Raw genomic sequence first — 22787 nt, forward strand, 5'->3', positions numbered from 1 at the left:
TGGAATAGTCCAGACTAAGGCCATATGAGACATAAGAATTGTGTCAAGGATCGTCATGGAATCATCACAAATTTCTCAATTAATTATAATTTCCTTGAACGAATACGATGAGAATTTGGTGAATTTTTGTATCCTGGTGCTTTGATTCCCATAGAGGTTACCTCTTGTCCATATTATACATTGTGCCTCCATTTCAACACCACGGCTGAGTTAGAGTTTGACAGCATGTCTAGCCTCAACAAGCGTCCGCCAAAAGTGCCACGACCATCTTATCTGCATGAGAGCTGAAAAACGGTTCTGAAGATCCCGTGCTGGTGTCAAAACCATTCGAATTTTGCTGTCTAAAAGTGCATGAACTGACAGCTTGGCGCGAACCGTATAATCTCGGGTTTGGTATGTCACCTGGAGGTTGGGGGCAAGATATAGGAGCCAAGCTCCCACAATCCAAAAGCTATCTTCTTTTTACCTCGGTACCAAAGTATTACTTGCTGATGGGACTGTGAGGCAGTTTCCCTCCGACGCTAGAGAAGCGATTCCAGTGCCATGACAATGTATGGTTTAGTCCAGCTGCCTTGGCTGGTTGCTTTTTTCGGACAAGCACAGCTTGGCAATGGACATGGAAATAACCATTCTGAACCCCCGATCTTAAACTTATTTGGTTCCGAGACCGTTAGGCGGAGGTTATTATACCTGCAACTAGGAAATTGACCTCATCAGAATCAAGTCGGCCCACAAGGCCTGTGCCAAGATACGAAGACTGTATTTGTTTTCTTTATTTACCCCGCAGCAACAAGCCTGGTGGCTCTTTTCCCTTTCTTCTTGCAGTTTTGAAAAAGCCAGCATGTGTTAATTTTGTCCTAGCTTGTATATAGTGGCAATATACCCCGCAGCTTTCCTCTGCGGAGACTGGTCACGGTATAAACCTGGGATGCAAATACCTAATAGCATGTTTGTGTTATTGGAGTGCATTCAACTACCATTATTTTGGATTCTTTTCTCGTCTTTTCTCCTGGCTTGCTGCATATCATGTTGGAAACCTCGCCTTATCTTTGGTTCTGGCTTGTCACACGTTTCAAAGGGTGTATTGAAATGTCAACAGCCGCAGTCTTTCGCTAGTTCAACCAATGATAGCCATTCCCGCCGTCGTTTTGTCAAATATTCATAGTCCAGCAAGATAACAGATCTTCCAACCTACCCAAACTTCGTTCCGAGATGCCGACCCCCAACATATAGACTGACATAGCTTATAGCCAGAAAACCCCGCTTAGGGGATCTAAATCATTTCATTCTCACTGCAGGCAATACTCGCACCTGGAGCAAGACTGATGTGAACATACTTTACACTTCGCGCCACGTCTGAGAGTATGACCGTCATAGCAGCATTTCAAGAAGCTGGAGGAACACTTGCTGCAGACCTCGTGACCGCATTTATGACCTCTGCAAAATCTGCCCTGTTTTCCACCATTCTTGTGCAAGCACCTGTGACACCTCCAGCCGTATCTAATCCGTGCCTTCAGCCAGCATTCATGGGTATCGCAGTGTCCAGGAGTTTCGAGTACGACGAACTGGGTGGTTCTGCTGTTGCGTGATGCTGAGCAGTATGTATATTCGCCAGTCAATAGGTTGACGTGACTGTTTTCGCACCAAACATCACCTCTGTAGGCAAGGTGCCCACAGTCTTTGTAATACCTCTCTTCAAAACACATGATAATGAGGGTCGCGAAGCTTTTTTCTTCTTCTTCTCAAGGCCAAACTCTGGGTTCCAGGCTATGTGAGCTAGGCTGTTTTTATGTTAGCGTGAAAGGGTATTTTGTCGAACATGGTGCAAGCAAGCACCACGGCACAGTACACTTTATATGTAAAAGAGGTCTTTGTGTGTCAGCCTTTTCGCCTTTCTCACCTTTAATGTAAATTTACATTTGAAAATTAAAGAGAAGTCACAAAGGGTTTCGAATTCACGATGCTATCGCATCACTATTAATCTCTATTTTCATGGTTCAGCTCGTGGGCTTGGTTCTAGGAAGATTTGAGATTGATGCGACAACCACTTAGCATCTTTGATATCGACATAAATGTCTGATCAACCTACCTCTAGTAAGAGATGTAGCTGTGGTTAATATAGCATTAGTGTCAATGGATCAAAGAGAATGCGGTGTAGGTCACAATGGATAATAACAATTGACAACACAGTAAAGAACGACATGAGATGTGACTTTCAGGTGTCTTACAGGCAACTTCTGACAGCAATTATTCTGCTTTGGCATCACGGCTGAAAGAATTCAATTGCAACGGTTTGTAGAGTTCAGCATACAGGCCGCGGGCACAAGTGACTGCTGAGAAGGGGCGGATCTGAACTCAGTGTAGATGCGTACATAGTCCGGGGTAGATATATACGGACGCACGAGATCACAGACACTGTGTGCTGCAAATAACTAGATTCGTTGCGAATTCTAGGGTAAGTCTTCCAATCGATTCAGGAAGGCTGGCATAAGTTTTGCATGATTACTCGAGTGATTTCTGTACATGTTCTTGAACAAAACCTTGCCTTGCCAAGTACTCAGGAGCTACATCCAGACTTGATCGCTTGGTTAATTTCTTTCCCCATCGACCTACATAGCATAACGGCTCACCTCATTCTATTCAGTATACATAAGGAGAATATCTACAAGTATATCTTTTTAGACGGTGTGCATTGCGCTTTGATAGTTTGTTGACCAAGTATTGCCAGCGTACACTGTGCTACGCTTCTCGACACGGATCAGATTAGAGTCTTTTGAACTATTTGTCTAGGCTGTCACCAAGACTGTACCGCTGTCTGTCTTTCGAGAAAGTATTACGGCGGGTGTCAAAGATGAAAGGTTCGTCTATTAAATTAGTATTGCTGCTCGCTAGGCAGTTCTTAATACCAGTGCTTCAGTCCAAGTCTATTCAGTTCAGTTTCACGTTTGTTTACACGTCCCGGGAGCCAGGGGGTGGCTTGCTTCTCTGCTTTACCGATTTGATGTCTTGGCTGAGCCATCTTCGGCGCCAGCCGATTCAGATTTCATACGGGGCTAAATTTATGCTCTTTTGCTCGTTTTAATGCGCTATCGGCATCTTTTATGCAGGGTTTGCCAAAGTAAATGAAACACCATGATAAATGTTTTGAACCAAAACTCCTTTCGAACAGTAAGCACGAAATAGGAGGCCAGAATGGTACTGTGCAGAGTCTTTCCTAACCTGCAATCACCCATTACGCGTTCTTTGCGGACTATTGACCGCCGAATGGGACACACTATCAAATTCCTGTGTCGAAGTTCTGGCCGCTGCTTTCTGCAGCACAGTTTCCTTGCGATTGTCGAAATACGCCGTAACTGTGGCTTAATTAATATGCTTTACAACTCCCACGACAGCTTTTATTTGGGCAGCCAATCGCCCTTTCAGCCGGAATATAAAGCCACGGATTTGCGATACGTAGGTCACAGGCTTTATTATCAGAGTCAGGAGCATTAAGATGGAGATCAATGGAATGTCGGCCACATTTGGTTAAATACGAAATAATAAAAAGGTTTCAAACAGCGTTTTCTAAGTCATGTCTGCGTCTAATTGGGGTAAAAATACAGCATCCTGCAAGGGTAATCACATATCTATCCAAATTGGATATTTTTGAGAAACTTCTTACATAGTAAAGGTATTCTTTGCACTAACATATACTTCATACTGTCATTTATTCCGCTTCAAGGCAATGAGGTCAAAGTTTTTAGACCATATAACTTCGGCAATTTAAAAATCGCAATACGCGAATAAGGACTTGTTTAAGTATCAAAAGGTATCGAGTGGTTATCGGCTGGTTAGCCTTTTTTTTATTGATCCTGAGTGATGAATACGCAGACATTGAAAACAGGTACGTTTCTATCTCGAAGTCTCGCTTCTTCTCCTGCTCCCGACGTTTCGGCGTTTGTCCCACCCTTGTCTACTCTCTGCTGCAGGTGCAAACACCATTAACACAGGAGCCTTCGTCATAAAAATCGTTACGGCACTGCAGTGTAAAAACCCGTCAGTATGAATTTTAATCATATACGAAAATGACCTGATTTATTTTGTTAACTTACATTGCCGTTGCAGACATCATCGTTGCAGGGCTTGCGAGCCTCAAGAGTGGACGGCATGGCTGCGACGCCAAGAGCCAAGGTGAATATAACGAGGACAGTCTTGAAAAGCATAATAGTATGTTTATAAGTTTCGTGGTGGAGCCGAAATAGCTTGTATATGTTGATACGTGTTGTGGATGGCACGAAGAAGGTATTCGTGAAATGGAGAGCAGAACACCAGCTTTTTATAATCTTTAGACGGAGGACTTCGGACATGAAAATCACTTGCTTTCCACTTACTAGCCGAACTGCCCAAAAATTAAACTTTCTTAAGGGTGATGTGAGGTCATTTCATCGGGATCAGCAGTACCAAACTACTCGATCACGGCTATGTGGGCGTCCTTACAGTGCGTTTTGTCTAAAAGTACAAAATGCCTCACAGACGCGAAACCAAGCCAGAGGTTGCCCGCGGTAACGGCTTGGGAGCCACGTAATATGCACAAAGCCCAACGCAAACACTGATTATCTTGGCAAGACACTTTTTTTGCAACGGTTTGTGCATTACTTCCAACACCACCAACAGAACAAAAACGCCCACAGCGAAATTATCAAAGCACGTTACACGTTTTTGAGGTTCGTTTCGACATGAATTTGTAAAGATAACATTTGTGGTTTCGCGGTTGTTACTTGTTAGTCATGTTGTACTGTTAGCCGAAACGCACTGTGAGGACGCCCACATAGCCGTAATGAAGTCGACTGGTGGCGTTGAGATAACCACACCCTTTCTCAAGGAAATACGCTTACTGTAGTGGTAGGGGTAAAAGTCCCCATCCCTGAACAGTTAGCACAAGGCTGTGGGCCTTGTGCGTGTTCCCGGTTTTCTTTATTTTCTTTATTTTCTTTATTTTCTTTATTTTCTTTATTTTCTTTATTTTCTTTATTTTCTTTATTTTCTTTATTTTCTTTATTTTCTTCTTGCAAAAAAAAAGGAAAATAATAATAATAATAATAATAATAATATAAGGCTGCTATACGGCAGGAATTTCAAACCCCCTTCGGACGGTTAGGTGGGTGAAGGCCCACACATATGCGTACGGTAATAGGGACAGGGACCATTTTGCCAGCTACCGTGGTACAATCAAGCGACTTACGAGTTATGTATGTGCGCGGTAAGCGAAAGTTTAATATAGTTACTATGCAAGGAGCAGTTTTGAGTTATAGAGGCTTTAAAACTACCATGTATTAGAAACTAAAATAATCTTGACGCTACATTTATTAAAGAGTAACCACTTCGTTATCACAATCAAGGTATCGGGGTAACCTGTTCCTAAGGTCCTTGAGGGTTAGGGTATGCCAGAAGCCGCCCACGGGGGCCCGTGACTAAAATTTGTTTGTTCATGGGCAGACATGCGAGTGGGTAAATTACTTGTACAGCAACGTGATTTCAAGACACATAATAGAGATTTTAATAGCTTCCTACGGGATTGTACATAGTTATTAATAAACAATAACCATGTATACAAATATCCTTATTCGTTTTACTGTTTTACCGATCGCAGCGATTACACGATTCTTGTTAACAGAATGTTTATTTGTACGGGGGCCGGGCCCGGCTGAAATCCGAACGCGGGTTTTTTTTAGCGGTCCGCGGGACCCCGTGTGAAGCCCGTAAATACGTACATTTTTAATTTTTATATTTATCTCCATTACACACTAATCAAATCAAAAACGATCTGCACTAAAACATTACCGCAAAAACGGCCCAACCATCATCAACACCCTTTTTGTATGGACCACAGAAGTATGTTATAATATAATAAGAACAATCACGCTCTCCTGACACATACGACCATACCCACTGGAATATACGGGATCCCGTCCGCTCTCCCCTAGTCAAATCAGTGAGGGCCGAACTAGTACTCAGGTGGGTGACCACTGGGGAATCCTCGGTGTTGTATGTTTTTGTCCTTTTGCTTCTGGTTAATACTATTTACGGTTTGTTTGTTTCGCTATGTCGCTGTGTTGCTTACAATCGGGGGAATCCACAGCGTCGTAAAAAGGTCAACCAGGGGTTGATCTGTATCAAACTAGATTGGAGGTTTACACTGTAAACAACGGACACTTACCTACTACCAATTAATATCAGAGCATGTAACGCAACGCAATGCCAATTAATTCGCCTGTTGATTATCTACTCGAAGTATATGTAATCTTGGAAAGACGCTTGTGTAATATCTCCATTATTATAAGGCCGGATAGAAGGAAATATATCGATAATTACATGATTCCGCTAGGCGTCATCGTGGGTTTTTTTTTCTCGAACAAATTGTATTTGAATTTACAAGCTGCAAAGGAAAAGTGACGGTTTCTAAATATTTTTGGGATAATGGTTGTAGTCGCATTATAACCCACTTTATCCCACGGAAGGCAACGATCCAGACTCAGGGCTCTTGATCCGGCATGGCCGGCGATCAAAGCCACTTTTTGAATAGGGGTAAAAAGTCGGAATGAACCTTGACGGCTAACCCAATTCCATAACAACGAATCGCCGATCATCCATCACGTTCCGCTGTGTTTCAAAAGATTAACAGTATCTTGTGATCTTGTGTAATTATCCACATCCCAGAAGATATGGGGATTCGGGGACTCTTCTGACTTGGCTTTAATTTCCCCACTTTTTTTTCTTTTTTTTTTCTTCTTTTTGAACCCTCGGTCGAAAATTGTCTGCAGAGAGCATCCGCAAATTCAACAGTCGAGTCAAACGAGGAGCAAATTTGTCATTAATCTAAATTTGTCTCCCACTTTCCGAAATCAAGCACCCCGATCGAAATTTTGATTACCAATAATGTGGATGATATCTAACGATCAGTTGGAAAAGGCTGCGGGTGGATTGTCTGTATCGCTTCCCAACAGCGCGCACGACCAAGTTGAGTCTTGGCACAAGACCTCTAAACTTAACAAGAGCTCGGTTCGGAGCTCATCGCTTCGAAGGCTAAGGCTTGCTTACAGCTAGACCTGGTTTGCCTGCAGTATCTTCTCAATTCCGAAACACCTTGTGTTTATAAAAACTCGTCTAGTCTGAGCCTGTTGCAGGTAAGTTTTTGATTATCAAGAGAATAGCGAATGAAGGAAATCAAAAAGGGCAAAGAAATCTGGATGGAACTGCGATTGTGCGGCTGAACTCATGAATTTGAGATTTTGAGCAATTTTCAGTAGTAAATTTCAGTGGGGAAAGGATGAGCACGGAAAACATTTCATACTTTTTGGTGAGCCAATATGTTGCCGTCATCATCATCACCTCTTACAAGAGTTACTGTACTCAAAAGGCCCACACATCATCGCTATTGCCTTGTGTTTACGTGATGATAAGGCACAGTGGGTGGAAAGTGATATGAGGTTGGGGAATGAAAACAACGGATGATATGGGTTGTAAGACTTGGGTCTATGGACGAGTAATTTTGGGTCCCAAAGGCAACAAGGAATGAACTCGGTCCAAAAGGTTGATGCCATGTTCTCGTGACAGAATTGAAGATCCCGTGAGGAGATGATGTTCGTTGTGTGACGGTAAGGCAGGGCAGATAAAAGTAAGCCGGGGGATCAGCAAGATCCTTAGTGTTACTGATTAGTGCAATCAGCCGCACCCAACTCTGTAGATTGTACCTCTGACTGGGAACCATCAGCTAATATCCGTGATAGGTTCACCGTCAATGTGAGGATGGAGAGATGGCTAATGTTAAGGATATAGGGAGAAGCGTCTGGTGCAATTTCTTGGAACAACACAGCATGGCTTTACGTTGCATTCCTTTGGGCTGAACAGAGAAAAAAAGGGGGATGTCGTCCTCCTAAGAGCGTTAGATATCTTACACTCCTCCTTTATTCCTTGTGCGTGTTCGCATCTTTTCTTTTTTGCCAAGCGACCAACAAAGACACTAGTAAAGCAACAATGTCCGTTCACCTGCAAATAAAGTTTCTTTGTTTATTTTGTTGCAGATACGCAGAGTTAGCAATGAGCTTGTTTTATAAAATGATCGTGGGGCTCTTCTATCATCCGACTTGAAAAGAACCTGGAGGTCTTCTTTTCCGATAACGTCTCAAGGCCATGATCACAGCTCGACCAGTGGTATCACTTGTTTTGGTCACAAACATTCAGTGTAACGAGGTAAGAGATATCACCCAATACTGGCACTAACCCTTGATCAAATAGTAAGGTGCCACCATTCGAGCTTCTCCCCGATGTCGTACCATCCTTCGCCGATGGCCCCGAGGCCAGCCGCAAACGCATGTGCCGTTGACGGCTTCGACTGCTTCATCGGCGTCGAGTTCGAATACCTGGTACCTTATGTACCCCCCGGCAAGGCAGACCCTCACCCTCGCGACACAAGGTATGTGGTTATAGACGATGTCGAGACGCAAAACAGCCAGTGGGAAATGACCAGAGACTTCGCAGCCAACCGGGCCAACGCGACGCTGCACCGACAGTTTCGAGCCGTGGGGATACCGGCGGTGATTGACGCCGTAGTCGATTCCAAGGTCGGGCACATGGACGATGATGAAAAACAGGCCACGATATATCAGTACTTTGCCGAGCAGGCCGTCGAACAGGGCATCCCAATCCCACCCGAGGGCTCACCCGTCGAGCACCGGTTCTGGAGGCTCAAGACGGACGGCAGCGTCAAGCACGACAGGAGCAACACCGACTGCATGCAGCGGGAGCGCTACCTCTGGGGCATCTTCAACAGCCTGCGCGGCACGGAAGAAAAGTAGTAGTAGTAGTAGTAGTAGTAGTAGTATTAGTTAACGCCGGGCTCGGCCCGGCTTGTTAGCCGGCCGTTAGCAACCTCCCGAGGGGTATCTCGGCGCGCGTTCTATCTTCTTTATTTACACAGGGGGAAAACAAGGAGGGCAGAGGCGGATCGTGCCTGACCGGGTTCGGGCCCGGTCCTGCTTAGGGGGTTAGTTCACTGACGCGACCCCGTGCCTAAGGTGTACGGAGGGTTCGTCTGACGGCTTGTGCCGTGAGGTGTGGGTGAAAAGGCAATAAATCTATTCCTCGTCAGAGTTCGAGTCGCTTACGATCGGTGTCCCTAGGCGTAAAGTGCGTTCGTGGCGCGCGGGGCGCTGGCGGGCCGCTCTGGGGCGGGCGCTGAAATAGTTGGTGGCTATCGAAAACGCCTCAAAGCTTTTCGGTTGCCCGAGGCTTGTCTGGAAGAATTTGCGGCGTTGGGCGCGGTCTGGCGGCCCGACCGGCCGGTCGTTGTCAGGCCACAGCCAATTTCTCCACACCGCCCGCGAAAAGCGGCAATGCACCGGGTGTTTAGGGGAGGTCCGCTTCCAGCACCAGGCACACGAGGTGTTTGCATCCTGGTGGTTAAAACGGTTATGGTAAGCTTTAAAATCGCCGTGGCCGGTCCTTATGGCCAAATAATGGCCCAATAGGGGTCTTGGCAAACGCAATTCCTCGGGCTCCTTTTTTAGTGTGTATTGGAATTTCCATTCCCTATATGCGGGGGACCGTTTACAAAGTTCTTTACGCCACCAATCCTTTTCTATATTCGAAAAAATGGCTCTAAGGACCGTGCCGGCACCGCTATACGTGGTTTGCTAAACCCTCGGGTCTGGGTCCGGCGGTCCGGCGGAACCGGCCTTGGCCAACTCGTCAGCCCGGTCGTTTCCCGGAATTCCCTGGTGCCCAGGGCACCAACGGACCCGAACCTCGGTACCTTGTTTTCGAAATAAATCGACAAAATTATGGAATTCCAAAAAGGCCCATTGGGACGAACGCGGCGCGTCGCCTTTAAAACCCCAAATAACCGAGGTGCTGTCCACACCAATCCAAATCCGGGCGCCTGGCTGGGCCCTAGCTACCGCCTGTAGCCCTCTTAGGGCGCCAATCGCCTCGGCGTCGAAAACGTGGCTTTCCGGCGTAATAAATGCGGAGCCTGCGGCAAATTCCAAGCCCGCCCTAAAAACGGCCCATCCGTACCCTATTTGGACGCAATTATTTTCGTGTTTTTCCGAACCGTCCGTATATACCACGATATCGTCAGGTGATACCATGTCCAGCCATTCCATAAAGCGGCGGGCCGCTTCCTCTTTTGGGACTCCTCCGGTGGGGTCAGTGCGAGAATCCGGGGCATTGCGAGGTGCGCGCAACTCTAGTCTCCGGATCCGCGGGAGAAGTTGTGCAGCCGTTTGCAGGGTCGTGGCCGAATGGCCCGAGTTGCGGGCACGAGGTGTTTCACGCAGGCGGCTGACAAGGGGGTGCCCCTTGTCCGCGAGCCTTAGTCGGGCGCCGTATTTCAGGCGGGTGTAGGCCAGCGCGACGCGGGCCGAGGGTAATCCTGCGTCCCTGAGAACAGTGGACGAGGGGGTGGTTTTATACGCCGGGAGGATTGCCCGTGCCGCTAAAACCAGCGGTTTGTTCAGTGCTTTGAGGAGTCCTCTTTGCTTATGCGCTGGGTTGTACCATGCCTCGGCTGCGTAGGTGGCCGATGAACCCACGCATGCCACCGCTGCCTTGCGAAATGCAGCCGCAGGCGGTCCGTATTTTACTGCCCCAAAGCTTTTGAGGTGAGCAGCGACCGCCATTGCTTTAGCAGCCCTTTCGGCCACGTGGCGGCGCCCGTCTAGCCGTCGGCTGAACCAAAAGCCAAGCCAACGCATGCCCGGGTAACGCTCGGCCCCGGAGGCGCTTTGTCCGCGTCGACCGCCCGGTAGTTGGACCGGGGTAACCGTTCTACCATTAATCCGGATTTCCGGGTTGCGACCGTGCCTTTTCTTAGTGATATGGATCACCTCTGTCTTTTCCGCTGCAAAATGGATTTTCTCTTCCGCCGCAATTTCGTGCATATCCCGGAGTTTATCTTCCAGCCAACGTACGTTCTCCTCCAACGAGGGTGACGATTTCCATGTAAGCACGTCGTCTGCGTATGCCAGCCGCCACTTCGCACCGTTTTTGACGAGGTACGCCAAATATAGCATATATAGGATCGGGGAAAGGGGAGACCCTTGCGGGGTGCCGCACCCAAGCCGCCTAAAGCCCGTGGTCGTACCCTCCAGCCGGACTCGGGCCTGGCGGCCGCTTAAAAAGTTAATCACGAACCTGAGGAGCATTTTACTAAACCCGAGGCTCCGCATTTTCCGTATTAATCGCCCATGGAGGAGGGCGTCGAAGGCGCCTTGGACGTCGCATGCGACAAGGGTAACTTCCTCCCCGCGAGCTAAAGCCTGCTCGATATCGTGGGCGAGGGCACAAACCAAATCCGTCGCCGATCGCTTGGGTAGGGCACCGCCGTGGGTGCAGCTAAGGAGCCCGTTGTCGTGTATGGCCCAAGCTATCCGGCGTGCAACGAGCCTTTCGAGGCCTTTTCCGATGCAGGAGAGGAGGGCTATAGGCCGCCAGGATCGAACGCTGCTCCGGTCTTTCTTCCCCGTTTTCGGTAGCATCGCGACCTCGGCCTTCTTCCAAGGCGCTGGGAAATGTCCGAGTTCCAGGCAACGTTGGTAGAGCCTGCGCACCGGCTCGGCCAACGAAGCCCATCCGGCTTTTAGTAGCCGGACGGTCGTTCCGTCGATGCCCGGGGACGTGCTCGTAACCCCAATGCAGGAGCGCTCCGCCTCTTCCGCACTCACCTGGGTGTCCCAAGGGATTTTAGCCTCGTCCGCCGACCAGGCCTCCAAGGGGTCTCCCTGCAGGTCATCCTCCGCCGAAAATCGGCCAAGCACCTCCCGCTGCAGTGCTTCCGCTTTTGCTAAGGGCTCGCTCACTTGCTCGCCGTTAATAACCAGCGGCGGGGACCGGAGGCGTGGTCCGGCTCCCAGCCAGCCCACCATGTTCCACAAATCCTTATCGTCGCGCAGTTGGTCAATCCGGTGCCTCCAATAATCCCGCTTCGCGGCCCGCACCCCTTTCGTGTAAGCTTTCTCCTCGGCAAAGGCGTCTGCCCTATTTACAGCGCTCCGTTTAACCCGCTGGAATTCGACCCAGAGCCGCTGGCAGTTTTCGGTCCACCAAGAAGCCGAGCTGCCCCTTTTTCCCGCCGGCGTACCCACGACCCACGTCATTTGCTCCCATAAAGTTGTAAATTCAGCTACCCACGCGTCCAATGCGTAGCCATCGGCCGCGGATCCCGGGTCCGGCATATCTTGCATGCCAAAAACAAGTAGCTCCGCGAACTTTGGTAGCCGGTCGTCCCTAACTAAAACGTTAACCGCCTCCGGGCGGGGGGCGCCGCGCGTCCGCAACGTGGTATAAAAAGATTCGTGGTCGGAGCCTGTGTAAAAACTGCTGTCAACCACAGTTACCGTGCTGGGGAGGTTGGAAAAAACCATATCCAGTAAACCCCCGTCGCGGTGGGTGGGCACGCCGATATTTCCTGTAAAATGCATGCCCTGGGCTTGCGCCCATGCCGTCAGTTGATCCCCTCCGCGTGCGTCTGTGCGGCCTGGCTGGTATACAGCAGCCGCTACGTTAAAATCGCCGCCTATCACCGTGGGTCCATTTGGCACGGTATTGCATACCATTTCCAGCGCGGCCTCAATACCCGGAGCCCTATATACATTAATAAACAATATTCCGTTAATTTCGAGCCAAAGTACGTCCCGCGTATTTTGGCCCTGCGGTAACCGTCGTTGTGCGGCCCCTAGGGCTGCCCCCTTCTTGACGTAGGTGAGCACCCGGGGCCGGAACCCAGTCATGGCTTCGTAAATGCTCGCGTGCCATTCGTCCACTGGCGCAAAAACATCATAGCCCGGGTGCGTTTGTGTAATCGTCTTTAGCCCGCACCATGGCTCTTGGACGTTAACCAGGTCCACTTCTCTCTGGTGGCATAACTCCAACAGGCTCAAATGCACACCCATCCTTTTGCCTACGTTGGCCCAAACTACGTCGAAGCGTTCCCGCTGCATGTTGCCGAGCGAATATTTCGTCATATCAATCGATGGGTTGCTTCCAAATCTATCACATCAGCGGGGCAAGGTTCGGCAGCCGCTGCGTCCTCCTCCATTTCGGCTGCCCAAACAATTTCTTCGTGCACGCGTTCCTGTTCGGCCTGCAGGAAGTTGCGGATGTCCGCCCCTGCCGCCTCGCATGGCCGCGCTCTTTTGTTTGAGATGCTCGATCGGGAGCTCGAGGTTTGCGAATGCTGCGATGAGGTGCTTAGGACCGGGATTGCAGGTGCTGGCTCTCGGCGGGCCGCCTCAGCCCGGTCGTTAATAATCGCGGCACGGTTGGCACGTCCGATTCTGCGGATCCCCTTTAGTTTACGCTGTGAAGGTCGTTCAAGCTTCCCATTTACCACCAAAGGTCGGGCAGGGCAGTTCTCATGTCCGGATGGGAAATGGCCGTGGCAGTTAACGCATTTGGGGGCTGCTTTGCACGGCTCTTCCTCTGTCGCATGTTTTGCTTCACCACATATGCCGCAACGCGCTTGCCGTACGCAGCGACGTATTTCGCAATATCCCTGGCAGCCATCGTGGTGGTGTGTAATTTTGCGTGACTTTTCAACCTTCCGCGCACGTTTCGACACTCCAAAAAGCTGAAAAGGCTTTACGGGTTGAAGGAAAAACACTATCCACGTGCCCTCAGCCGTATGCGGGTCGTATCCATGCTTGGAAATGTGCCAGTTGACTGGCTGCTGGCCTGCTGCCACGGTAATCTCCTCCTGGATTACATCATGTACGTCCTTTCTTCCGTCCAGGCAATTAAGCGTTCGGGGCACTCCAGAGACGGCGTATGTATGCCAGATTGTCGGGACAGTGACTTCCCGCGCGTCCAATGCGTCCATAATAGCCTTAACTGCGTTGGGGTTGAAGAGTTTTTGCCGTGTTTCCTCAAAGGCCACCGTAACACCCCAGCCCGTGGGGGTACGTTTGGCGTTTGGGATTTCACTATGTGGCACCGAAACCAATTCGGCCAATTTGGTGGTTACCGCGTATGGCTCCCTCGTCACCATCCGCAATTTGTCATTTACGCGGATCAGGATCCGGTTGGCCGGCTGTTCTGTCAAACGTTTCGGGGCTTGGGGGCGGTCCCGGCCCGATTGGGAGGGAGCTGCGGAGCTGTCAGGTGCATTGCCGGGCGTCGTACGTATCGGGTACGAGCGCGTGGCCGGGGTTAAAATTCGCGTTGGGGCCGCCGCTGGTGGCGTGGCGGCTCGCTCGGCCCATGTGACCGATTTGTTAGTGGGCGTGCCTTTGCCTTTGGAGGCCGACGACGCCGTGCCCGTCCTTGTAATTAAGATGCTGCGCCTTTCGCTGGAACTGGTCGGCGAACGCGACGGGGAGCGCGAACGCTCTTTTTCAGGGAGGGTGCGACTGAGGAACCAGCCGCTGATCACATCATCAAGTTCGAGAACAATTCTCCTAAGCGCGGCGTCCTCCGGGGCCTGTAAGCTTTCGAGCTTGGCTGCAAAAACCTCTTCGAGCCAGCTGCCGACTGTTTCCACGTTTTCCAGCTCCTGCTGCAGTGTTTTGATGGCCAGGGCCGGGAGGCTGGAGTACCTTCCGCGGCCGGCCGGCTCAGGCGCATTAGCGGTGCGCGTGTCGAGAGATACGTGTTCCGACTCGGCCTGGCCCGGCGGCAAAGCCTGCGGCGTGCTCTGCGGGCGCGCGCGGCGGTTTGAGACCTCTGGTGAGGCCATGACGACCGGCGCCCGGAGGGCGAAAATTCTTCAGCTGTTAAGCTTATTGGTGTGTTTGGGTGTGAATCGCTAACAAAGGTGGGTCTGACCCATGAATGGTGGAGGATGCTTGGGCACGGAAGAAAAGTTGGGCATGGAGCTCGCGAGCCCCGTGCTGCGCGCAAGCGGAGGCGCCGAGGCCATCTCGGTCGCGCTGCACACTCTGCGCCGCACCCTACGGTTCGTCGTGCCGCGCTCCGCAGGCTTCCACGTGCACCTGTCCAGTTTCGACGGCGGCGTCGATCTGCTCACGGTCAAGAAGATGATCTCGCTGGTGTTGTTGTGCGAAGGGATGATCTACCAGATGGCGAACCCGTGGAGGCTCAAGAGTAAGTTCTCCGAGAGCGTAATGTCGGCTCTCATGACCGTCCAAGAAAATCGAGAAGCCAACGCCGCGATTCCAGTCTTGGGGCGGCTCAAGACTCCACAAGAGCTGGCCAACATGGAGAGTCTCTTAAAGACCATGCACGAGCACCTACCATGGCCGCTCCGTCCCTCGGAGATGCGGCACGAGGCGCTGGAGGCTGTATGGGCGAGCGTCAGGCAAGACGAACTAAGGATGCGGTTCAGCGGCCTCGCCGTCAAGCGCAAGGGTGACAAGCCGACCGCGGAGGACCCAAGCGCCGGGCTGTTCACGATCGAGATGCGCCAGTTCGAAGGCATGGTGGACCCAGAAACGACGTGCGCGTGGGTGAGGTTCTGCGTGGCGCTGTTCCGCATCGCGTCCACCTACAACGCGGTGAGCTACAAGGCCAAGATGGCGGAGCTGAACGAGAAGTTGTTTGTCGAGTATCACAACCCGGCCAACTCTTTCACCATGTACAAGTGCACTTTTGAAACGTTCATGCCAGCCATTGGCCTTCCAGACGCTGTTGACTTTTGGAGGAGAAAGTCACAACGGGACCAAAGTATACCTGCTCTGCACTCTACCTGCCTGGCCCCTACTCGTTTGATACCACCGCTGATATGGTAGAGTTGCAAGGTGTCAAGAGGTGATTGATTGCAATTCAAGGTAAGTCCCCCGCAAGCACATGCTGCAGAAGCAATAAAACCTTGTATGCCCTTAGTTGAGCGTAAGTTTTTGCACATACCAGTGATTGCAGGGGTGAATACCGTGGTAAATACCTACTTGCAGCTCATGTCTTACTACAACTCCACAGCTCATAGTTCGTCCATGGCATAAAGGTAAGGAAATCGTGGGCAATTATGTCAATAGGAGTCATAGGACTCAAGGTCATTAAGAAGACATGAACACTGATAGAAATACGGATATATTGAATGAATTGTCGCTGGGACTTCTGGGTGCCTGCTCATTTGAGGGCCTAAGCCAAGGGCCCGAAGCCCTATGTGAACAGGCAATTTTCCCAAGTCACCAGCAAACCCCAATGTTCGTCGCCCAAGGGACACAGAGGTCATGGGACCGTTTCCCGGTTGAATACTTGGATTCCACAGGCAAAAGCTTAATAGCCGGAGGCCTATGCCAGAAGAACTAGCCGCCTTTGCAATGCCCTCTGTCCGATTTGTCTTTCTTATAAAAAAGAATAAAAGAAACTTGCCGTTTTTGGGTTGCCCCCATTTTTGAGGTTGAGGACCGGTCGGGCTCTCAGGACTAACTTGTATATTGGAGGATCACCTTCCCGAATTCAAATTGCAGGCGCATGTGCTACTCGGACCAGGCTTTTCTCCGTTGCAGTTTGTAACTTCGGGGCTCTTTAAAAAGAGAATTCGTAAGAGAAAGATTGATAAGCTTCTGTCCACACTTTATAGTTGCCAAGAGAAGAATATTCATCCTTTTCTTTTGGTCTATTTTCAAAACTTACCCCACCATAGCCCTTGCAAATATACTCGCAATCGGTGCGGAACTCGGCGCACGTTTTAGCACCGGGGATGCTCGAGCTTTGAGCCGTGTTTATGGAGCAAGCGCTGAGGAGAATGAGGCCGATGAACCTGAAACTCTTCATTTTTTTCTTCTTTTCTTGGAGAATGGGGATTTTATATGTGGCGTTTGCTGGGGGTGAAGAGTTGTCTTGAGAGTTGGAAATTTGTACTGAGAAGTACCTATTCACGGAAAACTAACAAAATATAGAACCTGTCTGTATGGAAAATCCCACTGCTAGCTCTACGAACATTTTGGTCACGGACATCAGTTATAAAGAATTTTACCTGTAATAGCAGGCGTATAGTTTCTCCCGAGTCGAGTCTATTTTTAACCTAGCCCGAAGCGTTTCAGAAAGTAATCCAAGATTCGTGCTGCAACAAATACTGAGTTAAACAGAGTTATTTCCCCCACCCCAACATGCAAGTGACCTTCTTCTGCACAGCACATCAAACGTGTTGGAATACATTTACCATTCAAAGTGCATATTCATTACAACTGCATGACTGGTACACGTTAGTTATGTGGAGGGAGGGCCCCTACGAAGGGCCATCGTACATCTGCACAACCTTTTTTGTGGCCTATTCCAATCAATCAAAGCTGAAGACAAGATTTGGAAAAAAGAAAAAAAAAGAAGAAAAAAAAGCAAAATTAAGGAATCTAAAGGATAATACGGCGCATTGTCTTAAAAGGATGGACTGTGTTTAAAGACCACGAAGAACCGAGTAGCTGCAAGATGTATTAATGAAATTACACAGTGAGGACAACAGAACGGGTCTAAAGTAACAGCCAGTCAAACTTGGAAGATCTACGATACATGATTCCTTTGTCGTAAAAGAAAACTGCCTTGATTTGTTGTTTCGAGGAAATGATACCTAGCAAACGCGGAAGGGATCTCATATGTTCCAGTGGTCATGGCCGTGTTTTAGACAACAACATCCTTTTGATCGACAAAATAGCGCCAACTATACTTCATCAACATGCAAGACATAACCTTAATTTCATACTCACCAAGCCCGCTACACCCCCTCACGGAACCGTCATGATCACCTTCGACCCATCCACATTGTCAGATGCCGCATGGAGCATGGCTTCATATTCCTCAAGCTTGTACTTCCCAATGATCTCCACCCCAGCTGCCTTCCCCAATTTGAGCACACCCGACTCGGCCATCTTGATCAGCCCTCTCACGTCCTCCCGCTCATACATGTACTTACCCTTGACGGTCAGGTTCTTAAACATGGCCTCGGAGTACGACAGGGGCAGGTCGTCCGGCACGAAGCCCATCAGAACTGCCCGGCCGCCTGCGCCGAGCGTCTTGAAAGCGCTCCGCATGTGTCCGGATCCAGAAGCGGCCGGCGGCGACACGTCAATGTAGACGTCCACCGGACCCCCAGCCTCCCTCTGCATGGCGGCCGTGTCCGCCTCGACATCGCCCGTCGTCACCACGATGCGCACCCGGTCCGCCCCAAACGTCGCCTGCAGCCTCTGGAGCGCCGCGGCGTTGCGGCCCACGGCGACGACGGTGCCCGCACCCATGGCCAGGGCGACGGGGATGGCGGCGCCGCTAAAGTAGCCCGTGGCCGGGGCGACGAGGGCGGTCTCGCCGGCGCGCAGGCCGACCGACACCAGGCCGCCGTAGAGGACGGAGAGGGTGGCGAGGTGGACGAGCTCATGGGGCGAGTAGCCCAGGCGGCCGCAGAGCCTGGCCTCGTCGAGCGGGTAGACGTTCTCGAGCGGGGCGCGCGTGTACTCTGCCAGGCAGGCGTCGGCCCAGTTGTCGCGGGCCAACTTTTTGCTCTGCGGCGAGGGGCCGTCGTACATGCCCCAGAGGATCTTGACGTTTGGGTCGTCGCGGGCGCATACGTTGGGCTCGAGCAGGACGAGCTGCCCCACCGCCAGGCTGGTGGTGTCGGGGCCGATCTGGGCGACGCGGCCGACGGCGCGGCACGAGGGGATCATGGGCGTCGGGAAGGTGAAGGGGGACTTGCCGAGGGCGGCATCCTGGACGCCAGTGTCGGCCGGGGTGCAGATTATCTTGACGATGACGCTGCCGGGGGTCGCCTGTGGGACGGGGACGGTGCGCAGTTCAAGGGGTTGTTGGTCAAGGCCGGTGAGTACGACCGCCTTCATAGTGGAGGGGAGGGGACTATTGGCGTCTGTGGTGGCCATGTTTGCTGTGTTGGGATGGGATGTTTGATGCAATTTGGCATAGAGCTTTATTCTAGCAAGCTCTCTCGAGGTGTGTTGATGGTCTGGGGAGAGATTGATCAATTTTCGTCTTGCAGAGCGAGCAATTGTCTACTTCTTATGTCGTTTTCGAGATGTCAGATATTCTCACGGCCTTGTAGCTTTCACTACGCTATGCCCGACGTGAATGGCTTGCAATTCTATGTCACATTAGTTGACCCCACCGGGTAAGAGTCCTTGCATGATGGTATGCATATTTCTAATGTTGATAGGAGAAGCTGTCAAGGCCACATCATTCGCCAATAAGCTGTAGAGATTTTGCCTAGCCAGTACCATCCTCTGGGCCAGAATGGACTCTTTTTTAGCACCGGAATTTACCAATCGCTTATATCCGTGCCAACAATCTCACCAAGGATGGGTAACGTGAGATTTAATCATCGATGGTGGAAAAATCTCCCCGACTCCATGTTGGAATTGATAAGCCAAAGAATTGCGTATCGAACAAGAGAGAATAGTCCTTGAGGAATGTGGGTCGGATTTATTGGTATTAACCAGGTCCCATCGCCTTCAACCATTGCGACAAACCACGCCGCTCCCTTCTCTCCAATCAACCCCGCACGCGGTCAGCAAAAACCCCCTAGTATTTCAACTCGATTCCAAGACTATGACGCTTTGCAGCGCGTATGCAGCGTTGCATTGAAACCTCTTCATCGGCGAAATGACCCCAACGAGGCAAAGTAGACGCGCTGCCAAGATGTAAAGAAGGTTGTTCCAGTGGAGGCGACTTGCCTAGGTACCTTACCTGCCCGTATATGTAGAGGAGAGCACTTGAACTGGCTCCTGTAATCCAGTCGTACTCGCAGTATCTACGCCCATTTCCAAATCGTCGTGGAAATTCGCAGCTGCGAGACATCACCTCCTCTGCTGCCTACCATGAAAGCCACCGCTCTCGCCGCCAGCCTCCTGGCGACCACGATCCTCTGCACTCCGCTGCGCATCATCTCCTACAACATCCGCCAGGCCGTGGTGATCCCTACCATCGGCGAGCGCCCATGGTCCGATCGCCGTCCGCTGCTAACCACCCAGCTCAGCTACGAGACGTCCAACCGCCCCGAGTCGCTTCTGTGCATGCAAGAGGTCCTCCGACAACAGCTGGTCGACGTTCTGACCGGTACCGAGGGCACGTGGGCGCACGTCGGCGTGGGACGAGACGACGGCCAGGACGGTGGCGAGTTCTCCCCGATCATATACCAGCCCGACACGTGGGAGCTCGACGCGAACCGCACCTACTGGCTCAGCGAGACGCCCGACGCGCCTGGCTCCAAGGGCTGGGACGCGGCGTACCCACGGGTCGTGACGGCGGCTAGGCTGAGGCACAGGCAGACTGGCGGCAGGGTCGTGCTGCTCTGCACCCACTTTGATCACATGGGCCAGGTCGCGCGGGAGAGGAGTGCCGACATGATTGCCGACCTGGCTGGGGAGTGGGAGAGCGACGACGGGGGCTCGTCCAAGTCGCCCGTCTTCTTGGCCGGCGACCTCAACTCGGACGACCAGAACCAGGCGTACAAGACCCTGGCGACGAGGATGAGGGATTCAAGGGACCTCGTGCCGAGAGAGAGGTTGCATGGCAACACCAATACGTACACTGCATTCACATCGCTGCTGACTTGGGACGACAAGCGTCTCGATCACGTGTTTGTCAAGGACCCGTCCGTCGGGGGATTGCGGTTCAACGGGTATGCGGTCTTGTCGAATCGCTTTGACGATGGGATATTTATCTCGGATCATCGTGAGTTTTCTGTTGGTTCTGTTTTTTTTTGTTGCTTTGTTATCTGGTCAGACGTTAAGGAAGCGGCGCCAACGCTAACGGGACTCGTGCATAGGGCCTGTGATTTTGGACGTTGATCTTGGGGTCTAGATCTACAGAACTCTATGAGTAGTCTTGGATGTGGAAAGAAAAAAAAAAGCATGTGCCTATCAAGCCAAATCATCCCCGTGCTAAATAAACCTACGGATTTTAGGCTGTTTTATCAAGACAAATCATTACAAACAGGTCCATCCATCCCTTTATCTTTATGGGGAGGGCAGAGTTTTCCGAGTGAAACTTGTATGGAAAGGGTAAAAGTCTTGTGGGGCAACTACCGTCACAGTGGCGTAATTTCGACCCTATTTTTATAAAACCAATAGTCAAACCACTTTTTGTTTTTTTCCTTAGGAGCTTGACCCCAGAAAAACCACGCGGGAGCTACTGCTCAACAAAAGCTACCCGACATCCACGGATGACGCGGCCTGCAAAGAAAGATATGGAGAGGAGACAACAACATAAAAAAAAAAAAAATACCACCGAAAATCTGGATCGGGGCGAAGCCAAGCTTTGCTTAGCCTCATAAAATATTGCCTTCGCCGCACACTTCGCCTCTACCCGTCAGCTGTTGGTGTGGTGGCCGCAATCCCCGACACAGCCCGCAAGCTTGTCATTTGCAATCAAATCATCAGACCGCATGACCGCGTCAGCACCCGATATTTTACTCAGCAGAGTCCCTGCTTGCGCCTACCGGGATCTAGAAGTCTAGATTTAGAAAAGCTTTTTCCTTTTGTCTTTCTCAATCTTTTTTTTTTTATCTTTTGTTTTCCTACACATACAAACTTTGCGTCTTGGCGATTTTTGCTCTGTAAAACTACCAAAAACAAAGATCACTTGTGGTGATTACATACCATATTCATATTCGGAGTGTCAAGAGTATATTGACCTTCGGCGAAGCAGCCCCGCAGAAGCCGGTAAACAACAAACACAGTACCGACACGCACTTTCTCCAAAACAATGTCGGCCTCCGACTACTACAACAACAACAACAACTCATACTCGCACCCGCAAAACCAAGGCCAACCATACCAAGGCCAACAGTACCCGGGTCAACCGTATCCAGGTCAACAATACCCAGGTCAGCCTTACCAACAACCACCCCAGTACCAGCAATACCCACAGTACCCGCCTCCCCAACAGCAACCAGCCCCCTACGCCTCGCAGCAGCAGCTGGCGCCATACGACCACGATGCAAAACGTCCCACGTCTGCACACTCGGCTTCGTCCCACCACCAGCAACAGCAGCAGCAGCAGCAGCAGTACTACCAAGACCCGAACCGCGCAGGCGGGCCATCGGCCCAGCAGCCTGGCCCCGGTGGCGAGGGAGAGCGAGGTCTGATGTCGACCGTTGTGGGCGGCGCGGGCGGTGCATTCATGGGTAACAAGGTCGGCAACGGCGGCAAGCTCAAGATGATGCTGGGAGCCGTCGCCGGCGCCGTGGCGGCCAACGTTGTCAGCCACAAGATCAAGGATCACAAGCAGGATCATCATCACCAGCAGCAGCAGCCGCAGCACCACGGCGGCCATCATCAGGGAGGTGGCGGTTTGATGGGAATGATACCGGGGATGCATGGTCATCACCAGCCGCAGCAGCATGGTCATCATGGGCATCACCACGGACATCATGGCCACCATGGTCACCATCAGTCTGACTATGGTTCTCCGGGGCCGCACCATCATGGACATCATCATCATGGACATCATCACGGCCACCACCATGGAAATGGGGGTTGGTAGAGGGATTGGGTTTTTTTTACGTTTCGCGATAATGCATGACTTGAACGATTAAATAGGTTGGCGTTTGGCTGTAATAGAATTGATTAATGGCAAAAACACCCGGTGCCATCGTATCGTGCCCTTATGCCTCAGTTCTTGGTGATGGAGAATCGTCTCGATCCAGAGTGTCGCCATGGTTCACGACCTTTTTCGTTGCCAAATTCCTGGGATTCTTTGTAACGACTGTTTAATTTTCGCCTCTGTCAGTTCAGACGAGTATGCCGACAACGGATCAACTGGTTGTGTGTGGTTTGGCCTTGGGCGCCGATCTCCCTGCAGGTCCTGTCTCCATTCGTTCTGCGCAGCATGTTTGTTTGCATCGTGACAACGCG

General features: G+C 50.9%; 6 protein-coding genes across 6 annotated transcripts; 3 read left to right on the top strand and 3 right to left on the bottom strand.

Moving 5' to 3' along the window:
• Positions 1-1289: 1289 nt before the first annotated feature.
• PgNI_11196 (uncharacterized protein) lies at positions 1290-1706 on the bottom strand (the record flags this gene model as incomplete). The annotated part of the gene is made up of 1 exon (XM_031131168.1): positions 1290-1706. The coding sequence occupies one exon, from the start codon at positions 1704-1706 to the stop codon at positions 1290-1292; it is 417 nt and encodes a 138-aa protein (XP_030976762.1).
• A 6597-nt stretch (positions 1707-8303) lies between these two features.
• PgNI_11197 (uncharacterized protein) lies at positions 8304-15722 on the top strand (the record flags this gene model as incomplete). The annotated part of the gene is made up of 2 exons (XM_031131169.1): positions 8304-8741; positions 14889-15722. 2 exons carry the CDS (start codon positions 8304-8306, stop codon positions 15720-15722), a joined length of 1272 nt encoding a protein of 423 aa, XP_030976761.1.
• Positions 15723-16378: 656 nt separating this feature from the next.
• PgNI_11198 (uncharacterized protein) lies at positions 16379-16710 on the bottom strand (the record flags this gene model as incomplete). The annotated part of the gene is made up of 2 exons (XM_031131170.1): positions 16379-16459; positions 16570-16710. The coding sequence occupies 2 exons, from the start codon at positions 16708-16710 to the stop codon at positions 16379-16381; spliced, it is 222 nt and encodes a 73-aa protein (XP_030976757.1).
• Positions 16711-17654: 944 nt separating this feature from the next.
• Positions 17655-18797, bottom strand: PgNI_11199 (uncharacterized protein; the record flags this gene model as incomplete). Its single annotated transcript, XM_031131171.1, has 1 exon — positions 17655-18797. One exon carries the CDS (start codon positions 18795-18797, stop codon positions 17655-17657), a length of 1143 nt encoding a protein of 380 aa, XP_030976756.1.
• A 408-nt stretch (positions 18798-19205) lies between these two features.
• PgNI_11200 (uncharacterized protein) lies at positions 19206-21084 on the top strand. Its single transcript, XM_031131172.1, has 2 exons — positions 19206-20604; positions 20699-21084. The coding sequence occupies exons 1-2, from the start codon at positions 19749-19751 to the stop codon at positions 20731-20733; spliced, it is 891 nt and encodes a 296-aa protein (XP_030977027.1). The 5' UTR covers positions 19206-19748; the 3' UTR covers positions 20734-21084.
• Positions 21085-21636: 552 nt separating this feature from the next.
• Positions 21637-22416, top strand: PgNI_11201 (uncharacterized protein; the record flags this gene model as incomplete). The annotated part of the gene is made up of 1 exon (XM_031131173.1): positions 21637-22416. The coding sequence occupies one exon, from the start codon at positions 21637-21639 to the stop codon at positions 22414-22416; it is 780 nt and encodes a 259-aa protein (XP_030977026.1).
• Between the last annotated feature and the right edge of the window lie 371 nt (positions 22417-22787).

This window comes from Pyricularia grisea, chromosome VI (assembly GCF_004355905.1).
Source record: "Pyricularia grisea strain NI907 chromosome VI, whole genome shotgun sequence".
Classification (NCBI taxonomy): Eukaryota; Fungi; Ascomycota; class Sordariomycetes; order Magnaporthales; family Pyriculariaceae; genus Pyricularia; species Pyricularia grisea.